The sequence below is a fragment of the Trachemys scripta genome, chromosome 9 (genome assembly GCF_013100865.1).
Source record: "Trachemys scripta elegans isolate TJP31775 chromosome 9, CAS_Tse_1.0, whole genome shotgun sequence".
Lineage (NCBI taxonomy): Eukaryota > Metazoa > Chordata > Testudines > Emydidae > Trachemys > Trachemys scripta.
Window position 1 is genome coordinate 69,607,721 of NC_048306.1, and position 19,807 is coordinate 69,627,527.

The window sequence follows — 19,807 nt, forward strand, 5'->3', positions numbered from 1 at the left end:
CATAGTATTTTGTTAGGTTGCTGTATACTTGGATATATTCATTGCATCCTCTAGGACAGTGTTTCCCAAACTTGGGACGCCGCTTGTGTAGGGAAAGCCCCTGGCGGGCCGGGCCGGTTTGTTTACCTGCCGCGTCCGCAGGTTCGGCCGATCGCGGCTCCCGCTGGCCGCAGTTCGCTGCTCCAGGCCAATGGGAGCTGCTGGAAGTGGCGCAGGCCGAGGGACGTACTGGCCACCACTTCCAGCAGCTCCCATTGGCCTGGAGCAGCGAACTGCGGCCAGTGGGAGCCGCGATCGGCCGAACCTGCGGACGCGGCAGGTAAACAAACCGGCCCGGCCCGCCAGGGGCTTTCCCTACACAAGCGGCGTCCCAAGTTTGGGAAACACTGTCCTAGAGGATGCAATGAATATATCCAAGTATACAGCAACCTAACAAAATACTATGTATTTCATATAGCTTGTATGTTTATGTTTCAGCTCATTACCTTTAAGTCCTTTTGTACCATCATGCCCTGGACATCCAGGAATTCCCGGTAAACCTCGTTCACCCTGATACATTATTAAAAAAAACATGCTGTGTTTAAAATATGATATACGTAACAGGCACAATCTGTAAAAACATATGATTTTGTTGCTCTGATGAACAGACTGATACTAAATGTCAATATTATTGTTTCTTCACTGTATGATTTTCTGTGGAGTAATCCACTAGTCTGTGTCAAATAATGTCTAAATACTGACCTTTGATATATGCAGGAAATACAAATTGTCTTGAGTTAGATCTGTGTATCTATCGCTAAGGCTAGAATTTGGATCAAATATGTTAAATTCCCTCTAGGTGATTCAATTAATGCAACTGTAGTTTAATTCAAAAATGGTACTTCAGTAATGTATTTTACTCAAGAACACAAATGAATATAAAACATGTTATCTCCCCTTTTGTTGACCCCCAAGAAATTAGTGTTGACCCTCTAATATTAAAAAAAAGATAATCTAATTTTTCATCATAAACAAGGAGTTGTAATCAGCAATACAAAGCTTACACTGTCCCTCAGAAATAATTTGGTAAAACACAGACCCAACACTGAAAACAAATGATATGTAACTATAACTGCTTAAATTCAACCCGGATTTACATTTGTGCAATCCCATTGACTCATTGCATGGGATGCAAGATAGTGAAGAATTTGCCTCTAATTTCATCTATATCATGCATATTTGTACATTTTTCCTTTGGAAATAGTATTTTCCAGAGTTCTGTTCATTGTAAGCTGCCTCTGAGGGTGACAAAGACCAAGGATGCTCCTGGACTATGCATACAAACAAGCAGGCTGCTCTTGGAAGTGGCTATCTCACTAGGGGTGGAGTAGGTGACTCCACCCATGTGTCCTTGGGAATAATATCAGAGGATAGACTGCTCATGCACCTTTCTTGTTAGTCAGTGAAATCTGATGAGGGTTCCCAACTACAGAGAGTGGAACCAAACAACTCTATGGACCATTGAGGTGACAAAGGACCCCATCCAGCCCCAGTATAAAATAAGTGAAAATAAAAGCAACAAACAAATTTCACATTTGTTGACCTTACATGCTAGGCCAATGCTGTCTTCTGAATAAGATCATAAGAACAGCCACATTGGGTCACACCAATGGTCCATCTAGCTCAGTATCCTATCTTCCGATACTGGCCAGTACCAGATACTTCAGAGGAAATGAATAGGACAGGGCAATTTATTGAGGGATCCATCTCATGTCATCCAGTCCCAGCTTCTGCCAATCAGAGGCTTTGGTGTGACCTGGCGTATGAGCTCTATAAGCATGCTCGTATGGCTTGCGTACCACAATCAGACCTGTTGCTTGGATTCTGAGCTCTCAAGAAGTATAAAAATGCAGTTCAGTACTATGTATCCATGATCTTGCACTATTGCTCTTAGCTTACCTGGTCACCCGGTTGCCCTTGAAAACCACTAATTCCTCCTAAACCTGCCGATCCTGGGAAGCCTGGCAGCCCTGGAAAACCAATCTGTCCACTATCACCAGGTTCACCCTTCTGAATTCCTGGGAGTCCATCTTTGCCTGGAAATCCTGAGATCCCTCTGATTCCAGGACTGCCTTTTTCACCTGAAATTATTCCACAACAAAAGATTATTGTAAATTTATCCTGGCCCTTGGGTGATACATTTTGGTACCACATTTTTGTGGGTACACTTGTGTGCTCACAATTCATGAAGTACACAATAAATTGTAGGCATAAACTGTAGTATTTATACAACTAACTAAAGGACATGTCCACATAATGGGGTAGTTGGATATTCAAATGCTACTATTTGTGTCCACAGTTATGCCTGAAATTTTGAAACTACTATTAATTGTGGCACTGTGACAAAAAATTGTAGACCTTTTTAAAAACCAGGCAAGGTGGGTGTACACACACACACACACACTCTCTCTCATGAGCTCACCTGTTTCCCCTGGAAACCCAGCCTCACCAGGAAGCCCTTGTTCTCCCTTTTGTCCTTTTTCCAGCCATAAGGTAATGAAGCCACTGTCTCCTTGAGCACCTCTTTCACCTTTGAAGAAGAACACGGTGAATATAATATATACAAATGCTAGCTGACCACACTGTATCATAAAATGTCATTAAACATACATTTAGCTGCTTGAACTCTCTCCCAAAGTCTTACAAGAGCGCCCTTTTCTCTTCTCTTTAGAACGTAATGTAAGTCCCATTTATTTCAACAAGTTTATCATTGAAGTTATTTTGTATTTCCCCTCTTTATATTAATCTGTAAACATCTTTTCTTTGTGTAAGTTGGGAATTGCTTCTGGTGTGGGTAGAGTAGTTTGCCTGAGGGCTACTGGACTTGCCATTGTGCAGATCTTTTGGTTCTCACTAACTATGTATTTGGCAGGTTGATTTTTATTCCTTGTTTTAATGTTGGGACATGATATTGCCAATAACCTTTATATTTACATTGAACAATGAGAAAAACATGACAGAATCTTAAAGAATGCCCTGCTTCAAATCTGTTGGTGATGACATACAATTGCTCATCACCCCTGTTGAGAGAGAGCTGCACCAGATGCAGCAGTGTGTGTAAAGGGCACATAAAAACAAACAGGTGCATGAAAAAGCAGACTCATTAAACACACCATCTGATTCTGCTTGCATGTACACCTGATTTACACTGGTTTAACTCCACTGATCCCATTGGAAAATGGCAGTGAATTGATTAAAGTCCTTTTATAACAAACACGAAATTAAAACAATTTTATTAACAAAAATGAAAGAAAGCCAGTTGAAAGGCAGAGGTAATATGGATTCTCCATACCTTTTTGCCCTCCATCCCCACATTCTCCATAAGGCCCCCTTGAACCCATTTCTCCTTGTTCACCATTTCCACCCGGGATTCCTGTCTTTCCTTCTTTTCCTGGGATTCCTGGGAAACCTTGGATGCCTTGGATGCCTTTGCTACCTGGTAATAATGTTAAGATACTGATGTACTTATCTAACAGCCTACTGTGGTGTTATTAGAAAGAGTGCAAAGCAAAAGGGAGACAGTTTAGAGAGAGTTTTGGAAAGTTAGTAATATATGAGAATCAACAGCAGATGTATTTGGGTAACACTAAGGTAAGGCTGGGTAACAATAGAACACAGTAGCAGACATTCACTATCTAGGTACTTAGCTGATGCTCATCACTGGTATCTGAGCTACAAAAGGTTACACATGGAATTGTATTCGGGTGTAATGGAAGGGAGCCAATTGCAGCTCCTTGATACTCTCCCACCCAGCCCTGGCAAAAGTGTTAGCCTTCCGCTGCTCTAACTTTCACTCAGACTTTACATCAGTGGAAGATCAAGCATACTGGGGCTCCGCCTACCCTGCTCCTCCTCTAGGACTTCTGGATATACTCCCTCTCTCTTTTTTCCTCCAGCACGAGGTGTGTGGCTGTCTCCGCCTGATTTCCTCTGGCAGAGTCCCCCTCTGCCAGCTAACTCCAGCCATCTTAAAGCCACTTTGTGACATTATGGGGTATAAAGTGGCCTAACAGACTGGAGCAGCCAGCCCATAGACAATTAACCTCCCCTATTTTCATTCTCATATAACTTTCTGGAAAATTCTCCTCCTTTGGGGATAAAACGCTTATTTCATGCTTAGGTTCAAGCCCAATGGTTATTTCTTTTTAAGTCTGAGGAAAGTAGTTCAGTCGTTTGTAAATGTATTTATGCATTTTTAAAGCATTTCATTAGTGCCTCAGTAAATGTCTCTTACTTTCATATCTAAACTGTTGCTAAGTTTTTACTAAACAATTCCCCAAATGCTGGTAGCATTAGAGAGGATTCCCAGCTGGGGGAAGCTGTTTCCCCATTCACATGACCTCATACTTCTTAGGCACACATGAGTATGCTCTCATACAATATTGCACTGAAACCAGGACACAATAATGACCTGTTGCAGACAGGAAGAATGAAATAGTCCATAGAAATTTGCCTGTTACTTTCATAAAACAACCAAAACCAAAGAATCTTTGGTGTGCCCTGCAAGCTGCAAAGTCTTTACACTTGCTTGACTTTTGCTCCGAGAGACATAAGAAAGGGTGATAGTCTCATTGTTTTTCACAGATCCATGTAGTAGAAGCTGGAAGGATGCGAACAGCGCAAAGTACTCTCACTGACATCACTTGAGAAGGAGCAGCTCTTTAAAAGAATTATATGTAACAGGGTGATAGATATATTAGGCTTCATATACCTCGTTGGCCTGGGAGTCCAGGTAATCCATCATTCCCAGGAAGTCCTGGATATCCTCGAGGGCCTGGAGGACCAGGGGACCCTGGTACACCAGGAGTTCCTGGTAGGCCTTTCATTCCAGCTGGCCCTGGTGGGCCCATGTCTCCTTTCTGACCTTTAAAACCTGGTAAGCCTGAGAAAAGAGTTTATTTTACTCACTTTATAACCAGAAGCACAAAAGAAGATAGCAGGAGGACACCACTGTAGAAATGAGCTAGTTTTGGGGGAGAAGTTGCTCAGAGGAAGGGGAGACACTTTCAGTTTACTACACCTTAAGATAGTGAATAATTTTCACTAGCCACATAACTCAGTCATTTTTAGCTGATGTTTTTCTTAAATCAAAATGACAGCTTCACAAAGGTTTTTGCTCTGGTACCACTGAAATCAATGGGAGCTTTGCTATTGGCATTCTCTGGGAATAAGGAGAGGCTCAAAGTGATTATCTGCAGATAGAAAATCAATGGAACAGAGAATAAATGGAATGGGGGATTACTGAGTTTGTAGATATTCACCTGAAAAAGATGCCCAAAGTTCAGAGCTGGGATGTAATGTTATGAGCACAGTTTACCTGGAGGGCCTCGCTGTCCAAGAACTCCTGGCTGTCCTGGTGGCCCTTGTAAGCCTTTATCACATGGCTGACCGGGTGAGCCTGGAGCGCCTATTTCACCTTTTCTGCCTCTCAGACCTTTAGCACCTGGAAATCCTGGTCTGCCAGACTGTCCTAAAAAGATGCAATATTTCTCCTGACAAAAAACTTCCCATCCACTCCCCTGGCAACCTCCCTGTAGAGTTCAGAACAACGTATTCAATTATTGTTGTATTTTACCCACCCATGTGGATGGTTCTTTTCTATAGGTTTTCAAAAATGTTTGATACTTTCCTGCACTTTGGAGTAGAAATATGACCCATACCTTGTGGCCCAGGAGCACCTGATTCACCTCGTATTCCTTGTGAACCAGATAATCCTGGCAATCCTCTGTGGCCTGGAATTCCTGGAAGACCGTAACTAGTATCACCTGGAACACCTTTCTGGCCTGCAAGTCCAGGAGTGCCAGGAAAACCTGGGGCACCGTCAGGAGAAGAACCTCTTTCACCTTCATCACCTGGATCACCAGCATTGCCTCGAAAGCCTATTGAATTTAAAAATCACACAACATAGACAACCGTTCAGATGGTATGTTTTAAAGGTGTGGGCTACCATAATGCAAATGTAACAGAATGAAAATATATTCAAATTATATGCAAAATAATATTTGCATACTTCAGGTTTCTCATTGGATAATGATATCGCACAAGAAACCAACGAGCCATTGTGGAATTGATACGCTTGGGGGGTGATACCTACGTGTTTGGGGCAGCATATATTTGTTTTGTGTATTCCCCATCCTTGTTTATGCCAATCCCTTTGGTAAGTAAATATATTCTCCATGTGCCTGCAAGGTTTACATATAACAATCATGCTCCTGCTACAGGTTCTGAATTGATCAAGACTCAGCAGCACCTTCTATTGTGGTAGTAACAGAACACACTGGAAGGGATTCATCTATACATCAGTCTAACTGGAGAGATCACTTCCATCCCAACCTGAACAACCTTACAACTGAACTTTAGACACACATCCTGAATTTCAGGGAAAAGAGGCTGAGATGGTTAAAACTAGCAAGGCAGTTTACCCTATCCTGTGTAAGTATACATGCACATGTATTAACAGTCTGTGCAGCTCCATGTTTCAGGGGTAAAAAAATACTGTCTCTCTCTCACTTACCGTTTGGCCCTATATCACCTGATGTCCCTGGTTTGCCTCGTTGACCCTTTTGCCCATCAAAGCCATTTGGCCCAGGAGGACCCGGGTGTCCTCTTAATCCCTTTGGTCCTAAGAACATAGAAAGAATACAGATTTTACAGGATCTGCTTATAACCTGCCAAACCTCTCTGTGAACTAAAAGGAGATGTAAGTAACTAGTGGTGCATCTTCATTGTATGCAGCATTGTGCAGAATTTACAAGCAAGCTGTCCTTTTTATCTTCTGTGAAGATCGAGTGCTTTCATATCTATCTGAACATTGTGGGACGGGCCACACAAGTTGGCCCAGGAAGGTCTGACTGACAGCTGACAGCTTGGACCCAAGGGCTGTGCACTAGTCTGTAAATCTCCAGAATGAGGTTACTCTGGGTCCCTCTGATAGTAAAACAACTGTAAAACAGCAGAATAAATTAGGGCTGTTGATTAATCACAGTTTAACTCACGTGATTAAAAAAATTAATCGCGATTAAGCACAGTTTTAATCACACTGTTAAACAATAGAATACCAATTGAAATTTATTAAATATTTTTGATGTTTTCTACTTTTTCAAGCATATTGATTTCTATTACAACACAGAATACAAACTGTACAGTGTTCACTTTTATATTATTATTTTTATTACAAATGTTTGCACTGTAAAAATGATAAAAGAAATAATATTTTTCAGTTCACCTCATTCAAGTACTGTAGTACATACAATCTCTTTATCATGAAAGTGCAACTTATAAATGTAGAAATTTTTTGTTACATAACTACACTCAAAAACAAAACAATGTAAAACCTTAGAGCCGACAAGTCCACTTAGTCCTACTTCTTGTTCAGCCAATCACTAAGACAAACAAGTTTGTTTACATTTATGGGAGATATGCTGCCCACTTCTTATTTACAATGTCACCTGAAGGTGAGAACAGGCATTCACATGGCACTTTTGTAGCCAGCACTGCAAGGTATTTACATGCCAGATTTGATAAACATTCATATGCCCCTCCATGCTTCGGCCACCATTCCAGAGGTCATGCTTCCATGCTGATGACATCTGTTAAAAAAATAATGCATTAATTAAATTTGTGGCTGAACTCCTTGGGGGAGAATTGTATGTCTCCTTCTGTTTTCCACACATTCTGCCATATATTTTATGTTATAGCAGTCTCGGATGATAGCCCAGCACATGTTGTTCATTTTAAGAACACTTTTACTGCAGATTTCACAAAGAAGGTACCAATGTGAGATTTCTAAAGATAGCTACAGCACTTGACCCAAGGTTTAAGAATCTGAAGTGCCTTCCAAAATCTGAGAGGGACAAGGTGTGGAACATGATTTCAGAACTCTTAAAAGAGCAACACTCCGATGCGGAAACTACAGAACCCGAACCACCGAAAAAGAAAATCAACCTTCTGCTGGTGGCATCTGACTCAGATAATGAAAATGAACTGCTTTGGATTGTTATCGAGCAGAACTTGTCATCAGCATGGACGCATGTCCTCTGGAATGGTGGTAGAAGCACGAAGGGACATACGAATCTTTACCCATCTGGCACGTAAATATCTTGTGATACCGGCTACAACAGTGCAATGCTAACACCTGTCCTGACTTTCAGGTGACATTGTAAACAAAAAGTGGGCAGCATTATCTCCTGAAAATGTAAACAAACTTGTTTGTCTGAGCGATTTTCTGAACAAGAAGTAGGACTGAGTGGACTTGTAGGATCTTAAGTTTTGCATTGCTTTATTTTTGAATGCAGTTATTTTTTGTACATAATTCTACATTTATAAGTTCAACTTTCATGATAAAGGGACTGAACTACAGTACTTGTATTAGGTGAATTGAAAAATACTATTTCTTTTGTTTTTTTATAGTGCCAATATTTGTAATAAAAATAAATATAAAGTGAGCACTGTACACTTTGTATTCTGTGTTGTAATTGAAATCAATATATTTGAAAATGTAGACAACATCCAAAAATATTTAAATAAATGATATTCTATTATTGTTTAACATGATAAATTTGTTTAATTGCGCGATTAATCGCGATTAATTTTTTAAATCGCTTGACAGCCCTAGAATAAATTATAAAGCTACCAATGATATAAACCTACTGAAAACTGGGTCCTAACTCAATTTCTTTGTGCATAAAGTAAGAGAAAATAAAATCTTTGAATCCCAAGACTTACAGGGTCAAAGTAATAGTTTTCATACGTTCTGCACTCCCTCCTAATTTATTCTGGGATGGCACAGCTGATCAGAATGTATTGTTTCCTGTTCTTTCACTTCAGGGTGTATGAGGTCCCAGTCTAGCTAAAACTTAAAATATTTATATCAGGCTGCTGTACAAAGGTCATCTAAAAGTGGCTTCAGTGGAAGTCCAAAGTGTTCACTTGCTTTTGGTGGGATCTTTCTCTATTTTCTTGGAGTTTTCCTGACCACAAGCAACAATGAATAGGCTGTTGGTCAATCCCTGGTTTAACTCTATGCATTTAAAATGGAATTAGACAAGGGATGAATTTGGACATGTCTTTCTAGTAAAAATAGGGCTGAGTTGTGGCTTTGCCAGGAGCACCAAGCAAGGGTCATACCAGTGCCTGTTCTGCCCTTGTATCAGATTATGATGTCGAAAGTCACACTCTGCCCTCTGGGCTCCTCCTTGCTTTGTGGGGGAAGTGCCCAGTGCTAGGTGTATGCCCAGCATGTTTACTTCCCCCAGCATGTGGATGTAGATACTCCTAGTTAATTGATGGAGCCAAGGCTCTTCCCAACCTGTCCGAGCTATCTGCATCGGCACGGGATGTAGCAGCTCCACATATGCTGATCTCCTCATGTGGCCACTCGTGACCCTGGTAGCCATTTGCAAGGGGGCAGCTTCCACCCACTCATGCTCTTTGGGGCCACACAAGCTGGGCCATAGCCTAGTCCTTAATTATTGGTGGTTATAATTAGTTTACAGTCTATTCCTGTCTATTTACAATCTTCCATTTTGAGACCTTTTGTGTTCCGCTTCAATAACTAGAGCAGGGGTTCACAAGCTTCATTGCAGTGTAGCCCCTTTTCAACAATAAAAATTAATACGAGACTCCAGGAGGGGGGACCGAAGCCCGACCCACAGTTTGAGAACCCCTGAACTAGAGTGTTCACCATGTGGCTTACTGTTTCCTAGTTGGCTAGTTTTCAGTAGCCAATTCACTATCATTTAAACACTGATAACAAATTCTTTAAAAATCAGAACGCCCCCATTTCCCCCTCTGAATAAACAGACCTTGAGCCCCTTGAAAACCTGGAGGGCCTGGACTTCCAGGATATGGTGGAACATAACAGTGGATGTCACCTGAAACAAGAGGAAAAAAACATTATGCAAGTATTGTACACAAATAAACCAAGTTTGATTATCTACTGTAAGGTTTGCAAACATGTCAATATTGTCATTAACCAAATGTACAAACTATATGGATTATAGAATATTTATGCAAATAGTTATTTCCATATTCTTTAAGCTTAGGGGTATTTTAATTGTAATGTTCTTGTTATACATTTGGTATAAGGTTATATTAGTAACTTGATCAACTGTAATGTTGGTATGGGGAATATATTCTGCAGAGATTAAATAATATATTTTTATTTTCTGTGGTGTTGGCAGTAAAAATATTGTCTTTAAAATATTCTCTGAGAGGAGGTGCAGAGAATTTGAAGATGACATTCTAATCTCAAGTATGGAAATTTCTGCTTTGCCTACAATTAAGGCAATTCCACAATATCCACTAAATGCTATATTGCATCAAAGCATTTTTGTTCTTGGTTAAAGCTGCCTTAACACTGAAATGACAGGCTCCACTGATCCGCTACCTGAGATGTTCAGGTTAAGATTAGTTTCGAATTCCCAGAACAAGTTTTGACCCCATGCATATCAGACAAGTAAAGTATTCCAGGACCAATAGTGTCAGCAGCATAGAGGTAATAGTGATAATTTAAAAATTAATTAAAATTTTCCTTTAGCTGCTAAAATATCTTTACATTTTGCAGAGAAACAATTCAGTATTGTTATAGCAAATGGGGGGGAATGTGATAGCTGTTGCTTGTTCAGAATAGAATTTATGTATCATTGAGCTACAGTATTTGGAAAGAGGGCTCCAAGAAAGTTAAAGAACTGGAAAATTCACCATGGTTTGGTGTTTGTGTAAGTCAAACATAGAAAAAGGTTTGTCATACACAAGATGTTTGATAAAACAATAAAGGTGTTTAACTGAAAGTCAAGGTCTCTAGCACAAGGTAAGTGATCTTTAGAATAACAGAGAAGGAAGTTTGGGAAGATCAGGGGAGAATGCAAAGGTTCATAAGGGAAGGAGTCTGCAAGATGGAAACCTGAAATTCAACCATAGTTTGTCTACCATAAAGTCCAGAAGAGTGTAATGACTTCAGTATTAACATTTAAATACATACTTGCTTTTCAAAAAAAAGTCTACATTAACTAGAATTATAAAATATAAATAAAGACCAAATCTTTTTAACTTTATTCAAATGAGAATCCCTATCAGTTAAGGAAGTAAACATTTATACATCTCTACCCCGATATAACGCTGTCGTCAGGAGCCAAAAAAAAATCTTACTGCATTATAGGTGAAACCGCGTTAAATCGAACTTGCTTTGATCTGCTGGAGTGCGCAGCCCCACCCCACTGGAGCACTGCTTTACCGCGTTATATCTGAATTCATGTTATATCTGGTCACGTTATATCGGGGTAGAGGTGTATTTGGATTCATTAAAATCGAGAGAAAAATTAACCAGATTTAACCAAGTAATTTTTAGATAGAATTAGCTTTCCATGTGTAGCAATTTGTATGAATAAACAAGATTTATTCACGAGATTAACGGGAATATACTGAAAGCAAAAGAATTGAGAATATAGAAGTTAGAAATTTTGGAATCACGTAGCTAACTTAAACTGCACAGTTTTATATTAAATATTGTACTGTATATACTTAAAATGTAGCATATGGAAATTATATTTACAATGTGTTTACTAATCTCAGTTTTACTACTTTGATCTATTATTTCTTTTTCATATGTTATTCCACCTTCTCTGTCTGTTTGACATCTTCCCATAGGTTATTCTAACACTACTTTGTGAATCAGCAATGGCTCTATATTGTGTAAATACTATGTCATTTTCCCTGTTCCTTCATCCAGCCCTGCAAATCTTTATTCAGATTAATACTCCTTGCTCCAGAGAGTAGTCCCACCAGCATTACAGAAGTACACCTCTACCCCGATATAACGCGACCCAATATAACATGAATTCGGATATAACGTGATAAAGCAGCGCTCCGGGGGGGGTGGGGCTGCGCACTCCAGCGGATCAAAGCAAGTTCAATATAACAATGTTTCACCTATAACGCAGTAAGATTTTTTCGCTCCCAAGGACAGCATTATATTGGGTTAGAGGTGTATTGGTTTGTAGGTTCAGGGCCCCAGTGAATCAACATTCACAGATATTTCATGTTTCTTGTGCCTCACCTCTGTCTGCTCCTGAATGCAGATATCCCAGTTGAAAAGCAGATTACTTGAATCCTACCAAGCACATATACAATGAGAGAGTTTTTAATGTTAAGATTCAAACTTACCTTTTTGACCCTTTAGACCAGGTAGCCCACTTACACCAGTACTTCCTGGGTCTCCAGGATGACCCCCGATTCCCGGTGGGCCAGGAAATCCCAAACCTGATGGTCCCATAGGCCCTCTTGAACCAGGAAGTCCTGGTGCCCCAAGAAAACCTTTATCACCTGGCAGTGCTGATCCACCATCACCCTATTTTAAAAAAAAAAGAAAAAAAAAAGAATATATATAAGCTCCGTAAGACTAGCACATTTGCTTTCTTTCAGTAACTCCAGTATTAGAGCAATATTTGAAAAATCTTTGGTTACACAACGAAATGACTAAATGGATGATACATGTGCTTTTTTTAAAATTAATCTTGTGGTAGGCTTACAAACTGCAATATAGGCTCAGTAACTTTACAGTACTCTACATGTAGTTGGCCCTGAAATAAAGAACCAATTTCTTCTCTGGGTAAGATCCAATCCTCCTTCTTCGAGTGCTTGCTCATATCCATTCCATTAGGTGTGTGCGCGCCGCGTGCACGATCGTCGGAAGATTTTCTACCCTAGCAACACCGGCGGGTCGGCTGTGGAGCCCCCTAGAGTGGCGCCTTCATGGCGCTGAATATATACCCCAGCCGACCCGGCGCCCCCTCAGTTCCTTCTTACCGCCCCTGACGGTCGTTGGAACTGTGGAGCGCGGCATAGCTGTCCTCCACTCTCCCTAGCTTTGTTTGTTGTTCATAGTTGTAGTTATAGTTATAGTTCTAGTATTTATAGTTAAATAGTTTTAAAAGTTGTTCTAGTTGTTCTAGTAGTTCAGGGGATTAAGGGGGTCGTCTCCCCCTTTCTCCCCCGGCCGCGGGGCCGGGCTCATGCCCAACGCTCCCGGCTTCAAGCAGTGCGCCTCCTGCGCTAAGCCTATGCCCACGAGCGACCCGCACGACTCCTGTCTGAAGTGCCTGGGAGAGTCCCATCAAACAGATAAGTGCAAGATCTGTAAGGCCTTCAGACCAAGGACCAAGAAGGAGCGGGACTTTCGGCTCCGGCAACTCCTGATGGAGGCGGCACTTAGTCCGGACGCTCCATCTACAAGTCAGGCCCCGGCACCTAGCGCCTCGGTGCGCAGTGCCCCGGCGGCACCGGTTATGACGACCACGCGAGTGGCGTCAGACAAGCCTCCCCGGCACCGAACCTCGTCGGCACCGCAAGCACAGCAAGTGCCTCGGCGCCGGTCATTATCCCCGGGGCATAAAAAAGCCCATAAGACGGGGACCTCCGTGCCGAAGACGCCGGCTCCCCCAGTGCCGGGGGTAGAGCCGCGTCCGCCGGTGGAGCACCGGAAACAGGTGCCTCCAGCACCGTCGACTCCGGCGCCGAGGCCGTTGAGTCCGGTGCAGATAGCGTCTCCACCGAGGCCGGCGGTGATACAGTGCCTCCCGTCGACTCCAGAGACCTTCGCGGCGGCGAGAGACTTAATAGCTCTCACGGAGCCGGCACCGCCTCAACCACCGGCACCGACGGCACCGTTGACTCGCCCGGTCCAGTCGAGGGGGAAACCTGCCTTGATGCGCCCTCCATCGCAAGGGCTGGAACCTCGGCACCGATCCAGGTCCCGAAGCAGGTCCCCACGCCGCTCGCAGTCCCGGCACCGAATATCGCCTCGGCACCGGTCGTACTCGCGGCCAAGATCTTCTTCGCGGCACCGCTCTACGTCTCGGCACCGCTATGATCGTCGGCACCGATCAACGTCGAGACGTAGTTCTCGGCACCACTACGGTCGACGCTCGACGTCGAGAGGCCGCTCCCGGCACCGGGCATACTCCAGGTCCTCGTCGAGGTCCAGATCCGACTCCCGGCACCGACGAGGTCATCGGCACCGTTCGCGGTCCCGGCACCGTTCGCCGGCACCGCGCAGAGATAGATCATCTCCGGACCGGTACCGTGCGGCACCGCAGCCCACGGGGATCGTCTCGACGCTCTCGGCACCGCCATGGCCGTCAAGATCAGTGTCTCGCTCCTCGGAGGACCTGTCGAGATCGGCATACCCCCCTCAAGGGCAAGCCGAGGAACGGAACTTGGGCCATTGGCAGGAGATGGCAGAGGACCACTCTCATGGCCCATCTCACTGGTCGTTTTGGACCCCGTGGGCGTACCACCAGGAGCAAGGGGCTCCAATACCATCGACCTCTCGCTCGGGTCACTCGGTTAGAAGGGCCCCAGAATCCACCATCTCTCGACCTCCGCCAGGGGTCATGGAGGCTTCCGTGTCCACGCCACCTGACACCATAGACCCGAGTGCAGGTGACGCTCCGGCCCAAGAGCAGGGGGATCAGGACCCCCCCTTGGATCCAGTCCCACCGGAGGCATCCTCCTCCTCCTCTCCGGATGAGGCAGTGGCGGGCACCTCATGTACAGGTCCCCCTCCGATAGATCTTCGGGCTCACCAGGATCTCCTGCGCAGGATGGCCCGTAATATGGACCTGCAGGCGGAGGAGATAGTGGAAGTGCAGGATCCTATCGTGAACATCCTCGGGGCGGATGCCCCATCGAGGGTGGCGTTACCCCTGATCCGCACGATACAATCTAATGCGGATACGATATGGCAAACTCCTGCCTCTATCCCACCCACAGCCAGAGGGGTGGAAAGGAAATACTTTGTCCCGTCCAAGGACTACGGGTACTTGTATACCCACCCTCAACCGTGTTCACTGGTGGTGGCATCAGTGAACGCACGAGAGCGCCACGGCCAGCAGGCTGCAGCGCCTAAATCAAAAGAGGCTAAACGGCTCGATTTGTTTGGCCGTAAGGTTTACTCAGCCGGAGGGCTGCAACTTAGAGCGGCGAACCAACAGGCACTACTGAGCCGCTATAATTTTAACTCCTGGAACTCCATGGGGAAGTTTAAGGAGTTGATTCCCCAAGAGTCCAGGGAAGAGTTTGGAGCCATGGTAGAGGAGGGTAAGAAGGTGGCTCGGACCTCCTTGCAGGCCTCCTTGGACATAGCAGACTCGGCTGCGAGGACCCTGGCTTCGGGTATCGCTATGCGGAGGATCTCCTGGCTTCAAGTTTCGGGTTTGCCTCCGGAGCTGCAGCAAACCCTACAAGATCTGCCCTTTGAGGGACATGGTTTGTTCTCGGACAAGACGGACTCTCGCCTGCAGAGCCTCAAGGACTCGAGAACAATCATGCGCTCCCTGGGGATGCATGTTGTGGGCCCTCAGCGCAGACCATTTAGGCCGCAGCCTCAGCGCTTCTACCCCCCCCCGCCTCGTCAGAGACAAGACTCGGCCCGGAGGCGAGGGCGAGGTGGTAGGAGAAGGTGGACCGGCCCTCAACCCGGCCAGAACCAGGGGCCACCTAGACCACCTTCAGGCCCCAGACAAAACTTTTGAAGGTGCGGTCGAGGACGGCGCCCCAGTCACCCCCCAGGATCCAGCCCCCTCCTTTCGGGATCGTCTCTCCCACTTCCACCATGCTTGGTCCCTTATAACTTCGGACCATTGGGTCCTCCGCACGGTGGAAAGGGGATACGCTATCCAGTTTTCTTCTATCCCCCCCTCCCACCCCCCTTCCCCGTCCCTCTTCAGGGACCCTTCTCACGAGCAACTTCTTATACAGGAGGTTTCTACGCTCCTGGCCATGGGGGCCATAGAGGAGGTTCCGATAGAGTTAAGGGGCAGGGGAGTTTATTCCCGTTACTTCCTGATCCCCAAGTCCAAAGGAGGTCTGCGGCCCATCTTGGACTTGCGCGGACTCAACAAATTCGTAGTAAAGTTGAAGTTCCGCATGGTCTCTTTGGGGGCCATTATCCCTTCCCTCGATCCTGGAGACTGGTTCGCCGCCCTCGACATGAAAGACGCATACTTTCACATCTCAATTTACCCACCTCACAGACGCTTCCTGCGATTCGTGGTAAACATGGTGCACTACCAATTTGCAGTCCTTCCCTTCGGCCTATCCTCGGCCCCAAGAGTGTTCACGAAATGTATGGCTGTCGTGGCAGCGTACCTTCGTCGGCAAGGGATACAGGTGTTCCCGTACCTAGACGACTGGCTGGTACGCGGTCGCACCAAAGAGCAGGTTCAAGCTCACGTCCACAGAATAGTGCACACATTCAACGAGTTGGGCATCCTACTCAACAAGGACAAATCCACTCTAGAACCTACCCAGAGAATAGAATTCATCGGCGCAGTTCTAGACTCCAGACGTGCACAAGCCATCCTGCCAGACAATCGCTTTGGCACCATCACGAACCTCATTCAAGGGCTCAAGGCCTTCCCAACTACCACGGTGAGGTCGTGCCTTACCCTGCTGGGTCACATGGCTTCCTGCACGTACGTAACCAGGCATGCCAGACTTTGGCTTCGCCCACTTCAAACCTGGGTGTCATCAATATACCGTCCACATCGGGACAGCCTGAACATGGTGGTCACGGTCCCGAACTCGGTCCTGACCTCCCTCACCTGGTGGCTAGATCACAATGTGGTCTGCGAGGGGATGCCTTTTCACACCCCACAACCCTCTCTGCACCTGGTCACAGACGCGTCATCTCTGGGTTGGGGCGCCCATCTCAACGAACACCATACCCAGGGACTGTGGACTGCACCCCAGTTAGCCCTGCACATCAATGTTCGGGAACTGATGGCGGTGCGCCTGGCTTGCCAGGCATTTATCAATCTCCTACGTGGCCGTTGTGTGTTAGTTCTCATCGACAACACCACGGCCATGTTTTACATCAACAAGCAAGGAGGAGCACGTTCGTCAGTTCTATGCCAAGAGGCCATTCGCCTGTGGGACTTCTGTATCGCCCACTCAATCCATCTCACGGCATCGTTCCTCCCTGGAGTCCAGAACACTCTAGCGGACCGACTCAGCAGGTCCTTCCAGGCACACGAGTGGTCTATCCGTCCGGACATCATACATTCCATCTTCCAGAAGTGGGGGTTTCCCCAGATAGACCTGTTTGCTTCTCGAGACAACAGGAAGTGCCACGTGTTCTGCTCCCTACAAGGTCGAGCTCCGGGCTCCCTCTCGGATGCGTTTCTCCTCCCCTGGAAAGGCCACCTGTTTTATGCCTTCCCTCCGTTTCCTCTGGTCCACAAGGTACTGCTCAAATTGCGCAGAGACCAGGCACAGGTAATTCTGGTCGCTCCAGCGTGGCCGAGACAACATTGGTACACCACACTGTTGGAACTCTCGGTTCAGACACCGATCCCGCTGCCATTATGTCCGGATCTCATATCTCAGGACCACGGTCGGCTGCGTCACCCCGACCTGCAATCACTCCACCTCACAGCGTGGCTGCTCCATGGTTCACCCAGGCAGAGCGGCAATGCTCGCACTCTGTCCAACAGATTCTGCTGAGCAGTAGGAAACCCTCAACACGGACCACGTACCTGGCCAAGTGGAAACGGTTCTCCTGTTGGTGCGAACAACGAGCCACGTCCCCGTTACAGGCACCTATTCCTCTCATATTGGAATATCTCCTCTCCCTAAAACAGCAAGGGTTGGCGATATCTTCAATCAGAGTTCACCTGGCTGCTATATCAGCCTTTCACCCGGGGGAACTCGCGTCCTCGGTATTCTCTAACCCGATGGTCGTTAGATTCCTCAAGGGCTTAGACCGGACGTACCCACAACAGCGTCATCCCGTCCCGACGTGGGACCTCAACCTGGTTCTCTCCAAGCTCACAGGTCCTCCATTCGAGCCACTGGCCACCTGTTCACTTCTGTACCTATCCTGGAAGACAGCCTTCCTCGTAGCCATCACCTCAGCAAGGCGCGTTTCTGAACTCAGGGCGCTTACATCTGAGCCCCCTTACACAGTTTTTCATAAGGATAAAGTGCAGCTTCGTCCACATCCTGCCTTTCTCCCTAAGGTGGTTTCTACATTTCATATCAACCAGGACATATTTCTCCCGGTCTTTTATCCCAAACCACATGCCACTCGCCAGGATCAACGTTTGCATTCCCTGGACGTACGAAGGGCCCTGGCCTTCTATATTGACCGCACAAAGCACTTTAGAAAGACGACGCAACTCTTCGTTGCAGTGGCCGACCGAATGAAAGGCTCACCGGTCTCCTCACAACGCCTATCCTCCTGGATTACGTCTTGCATCCGGACTTGCTATGACCTGGCAGGTGTCTCAGCACCGCACCTCACCGCTCACTCCACGAGGGCCCAAGCCTCCTCGACTGCTTTCCTGGCACATGTTCCGATACAGGACATTTGTAGAGCGGCGGTTTGGTCATCAGTCCACACGTTTACAGCTCACTATGCACTAGTGCAACAGTCCAGGGACGATGCTGCATTCGGATCAGCGGTTTTGCACACAGCAATGTCTCACTCCGACCCCACCACCTAAGTTGGGCTTGGGAGTCACCTAATGGAATGGATATGAGCAAGCACTCGAAGAAGAAAAGACGGTTACTCACCGTTGTAACTGTTGTTCTTCGAGATGTGTTGCTCATATCCATTCCAAACCCGCCCCCCGTCCCCACTGTCGGAGTAGCCGGCAAGAAGGAACTGAGGGGGCGCCGGGTCGGCTGGGGTATATATTCAGCGCCATGAAGGCGCCACTCTAGGGGGCTCCACAGCCGACCCGCCGGTGTTGCTAGGGTAGAAAATCTTCCGACGATCGTGCACGCGGCGCGCACACACCTAATGGAATGGATATGAGCAACACATCTCGAAGAACAACAGTTACAACGGTGAGTAACCGTCTTCTCCTTTGCCCTCCCCACTCACTGCACAAAGCCTGAGTGAATGGGCTTTGTGCAGGAAATTAGGTGAGGGTAGCTGTAGAGGCTAGAATCCTCCTTGGGACAGACCACAGGACTGCTTGGCTCAACGCATGCATGAATTTTGGAGATAGTTAATGGCTTGGAAAAACTTGAGCAAGCCGTTCACCAAGAAGTGAGTTTCACTTTTAGTTACACTGCAGTCAGTGGAGTTGATGAGGAGTAACTGAGAGTGGAATCTGGTCTAAGATCATTTTCAATCAAGTTGTTGATAAACATTTTAAAACTGAAGTCCTGATCAAAGCTATATATTTCTGTACATCTGATGTACAACTTAAAGGAAACCCCTTAAAGTCTGTGCTCTGAACAAGGTTGTCTTAATAGGAATATCTGGTAGACAGATACACATGGAAGCTATGCCTCCGTGGCTCAAAGGACTGTACACCAGTTTACTGCTTGGCTAATGAAATAATGGCCTTAGCTAACCTAATTCTCTGGCCTCCTTGCCTGGCCCTTTTTCCTTGAAGGTGGATATGAAAGGAAAACCATGATCTGAATGCCTCAGGCATCTCTGCCACTTAAGCAAATTAAAATAAAATTAAGAGTGGAGAATGGCCACAAACTAGAATGTATCAGCACCACACATTCCTGCAGGATTGGAAGGTTAAGCTGGGCTTCAGAGGAAAATAAGTTTGTGTGTGTGCTGAACACCAAGATGTACAAGAGTAAAATAGACGTGGGAAACACGGGTGGAAGGCTGCAAATAAAGATTTTTAAAATAACAATCATTTTGAGATATTTGTTTTACTTTATGGAAGTCTGTGAATCACATACTGTCATATAAACTGTTTTATGCCAAGTTCACAAGCAGTAAATGTCAGGAGAAGTT

The 19,807-nt window shown here is 45.7% G+C and overlaps 1 protein-coding gene across 2 annotated transcripts in view; it reads right to left on the reverse strand.

Annotated features, from left to right (window-relative positions):
- The window catches only part of COL4A4 (collagen type IV alpha 4 chain), a 78,902-nt gene that overhangs the window by 29,188 nt on the left and 29,907 nt on the right, over positions 1–19,807 (reverse strand). For both annotated transcript variants that reach the window (XM_034780570.1, XM_034780569.1), the window contains 10 exons: positions 12,202–12,385; positions 9,843–9,911; positions 6,554–6,661; positions 5,700–5,918; positions 5,357–5,509; positions 4,751–4,921; positions 3,332–3,475; positions 2,462–2,569; positions 1,939–2,120; positions 486–549 (listed from right to left, as the gene is read on the reverse strand). In XM_034780570.1, coding sequence (XP_034636461.1) covers positions 486–549; positions 1,939–2,120; positions 2,462–2,569; positions 3,332–3,475; positions 4,751–4,921; positions 5,357–5,509; positions 5,700–5,918; positions 6,554–6,661; positions 9,843–9,911; positions 12,202–12,385 — 1,402 coding nt within the window. The remainder of the gene's footprint in view (positions 1–485; positions 550–1,938; positions 2,121–2,461; positions 2,570–3,331; positions 3,476–4,750; positions 4,922–5,356; positions 5,510–5,699; positions 5,919–6,553; positions 6,662–9,842; positions 9,912–12,201; positions 12,386–19,807) is intronic.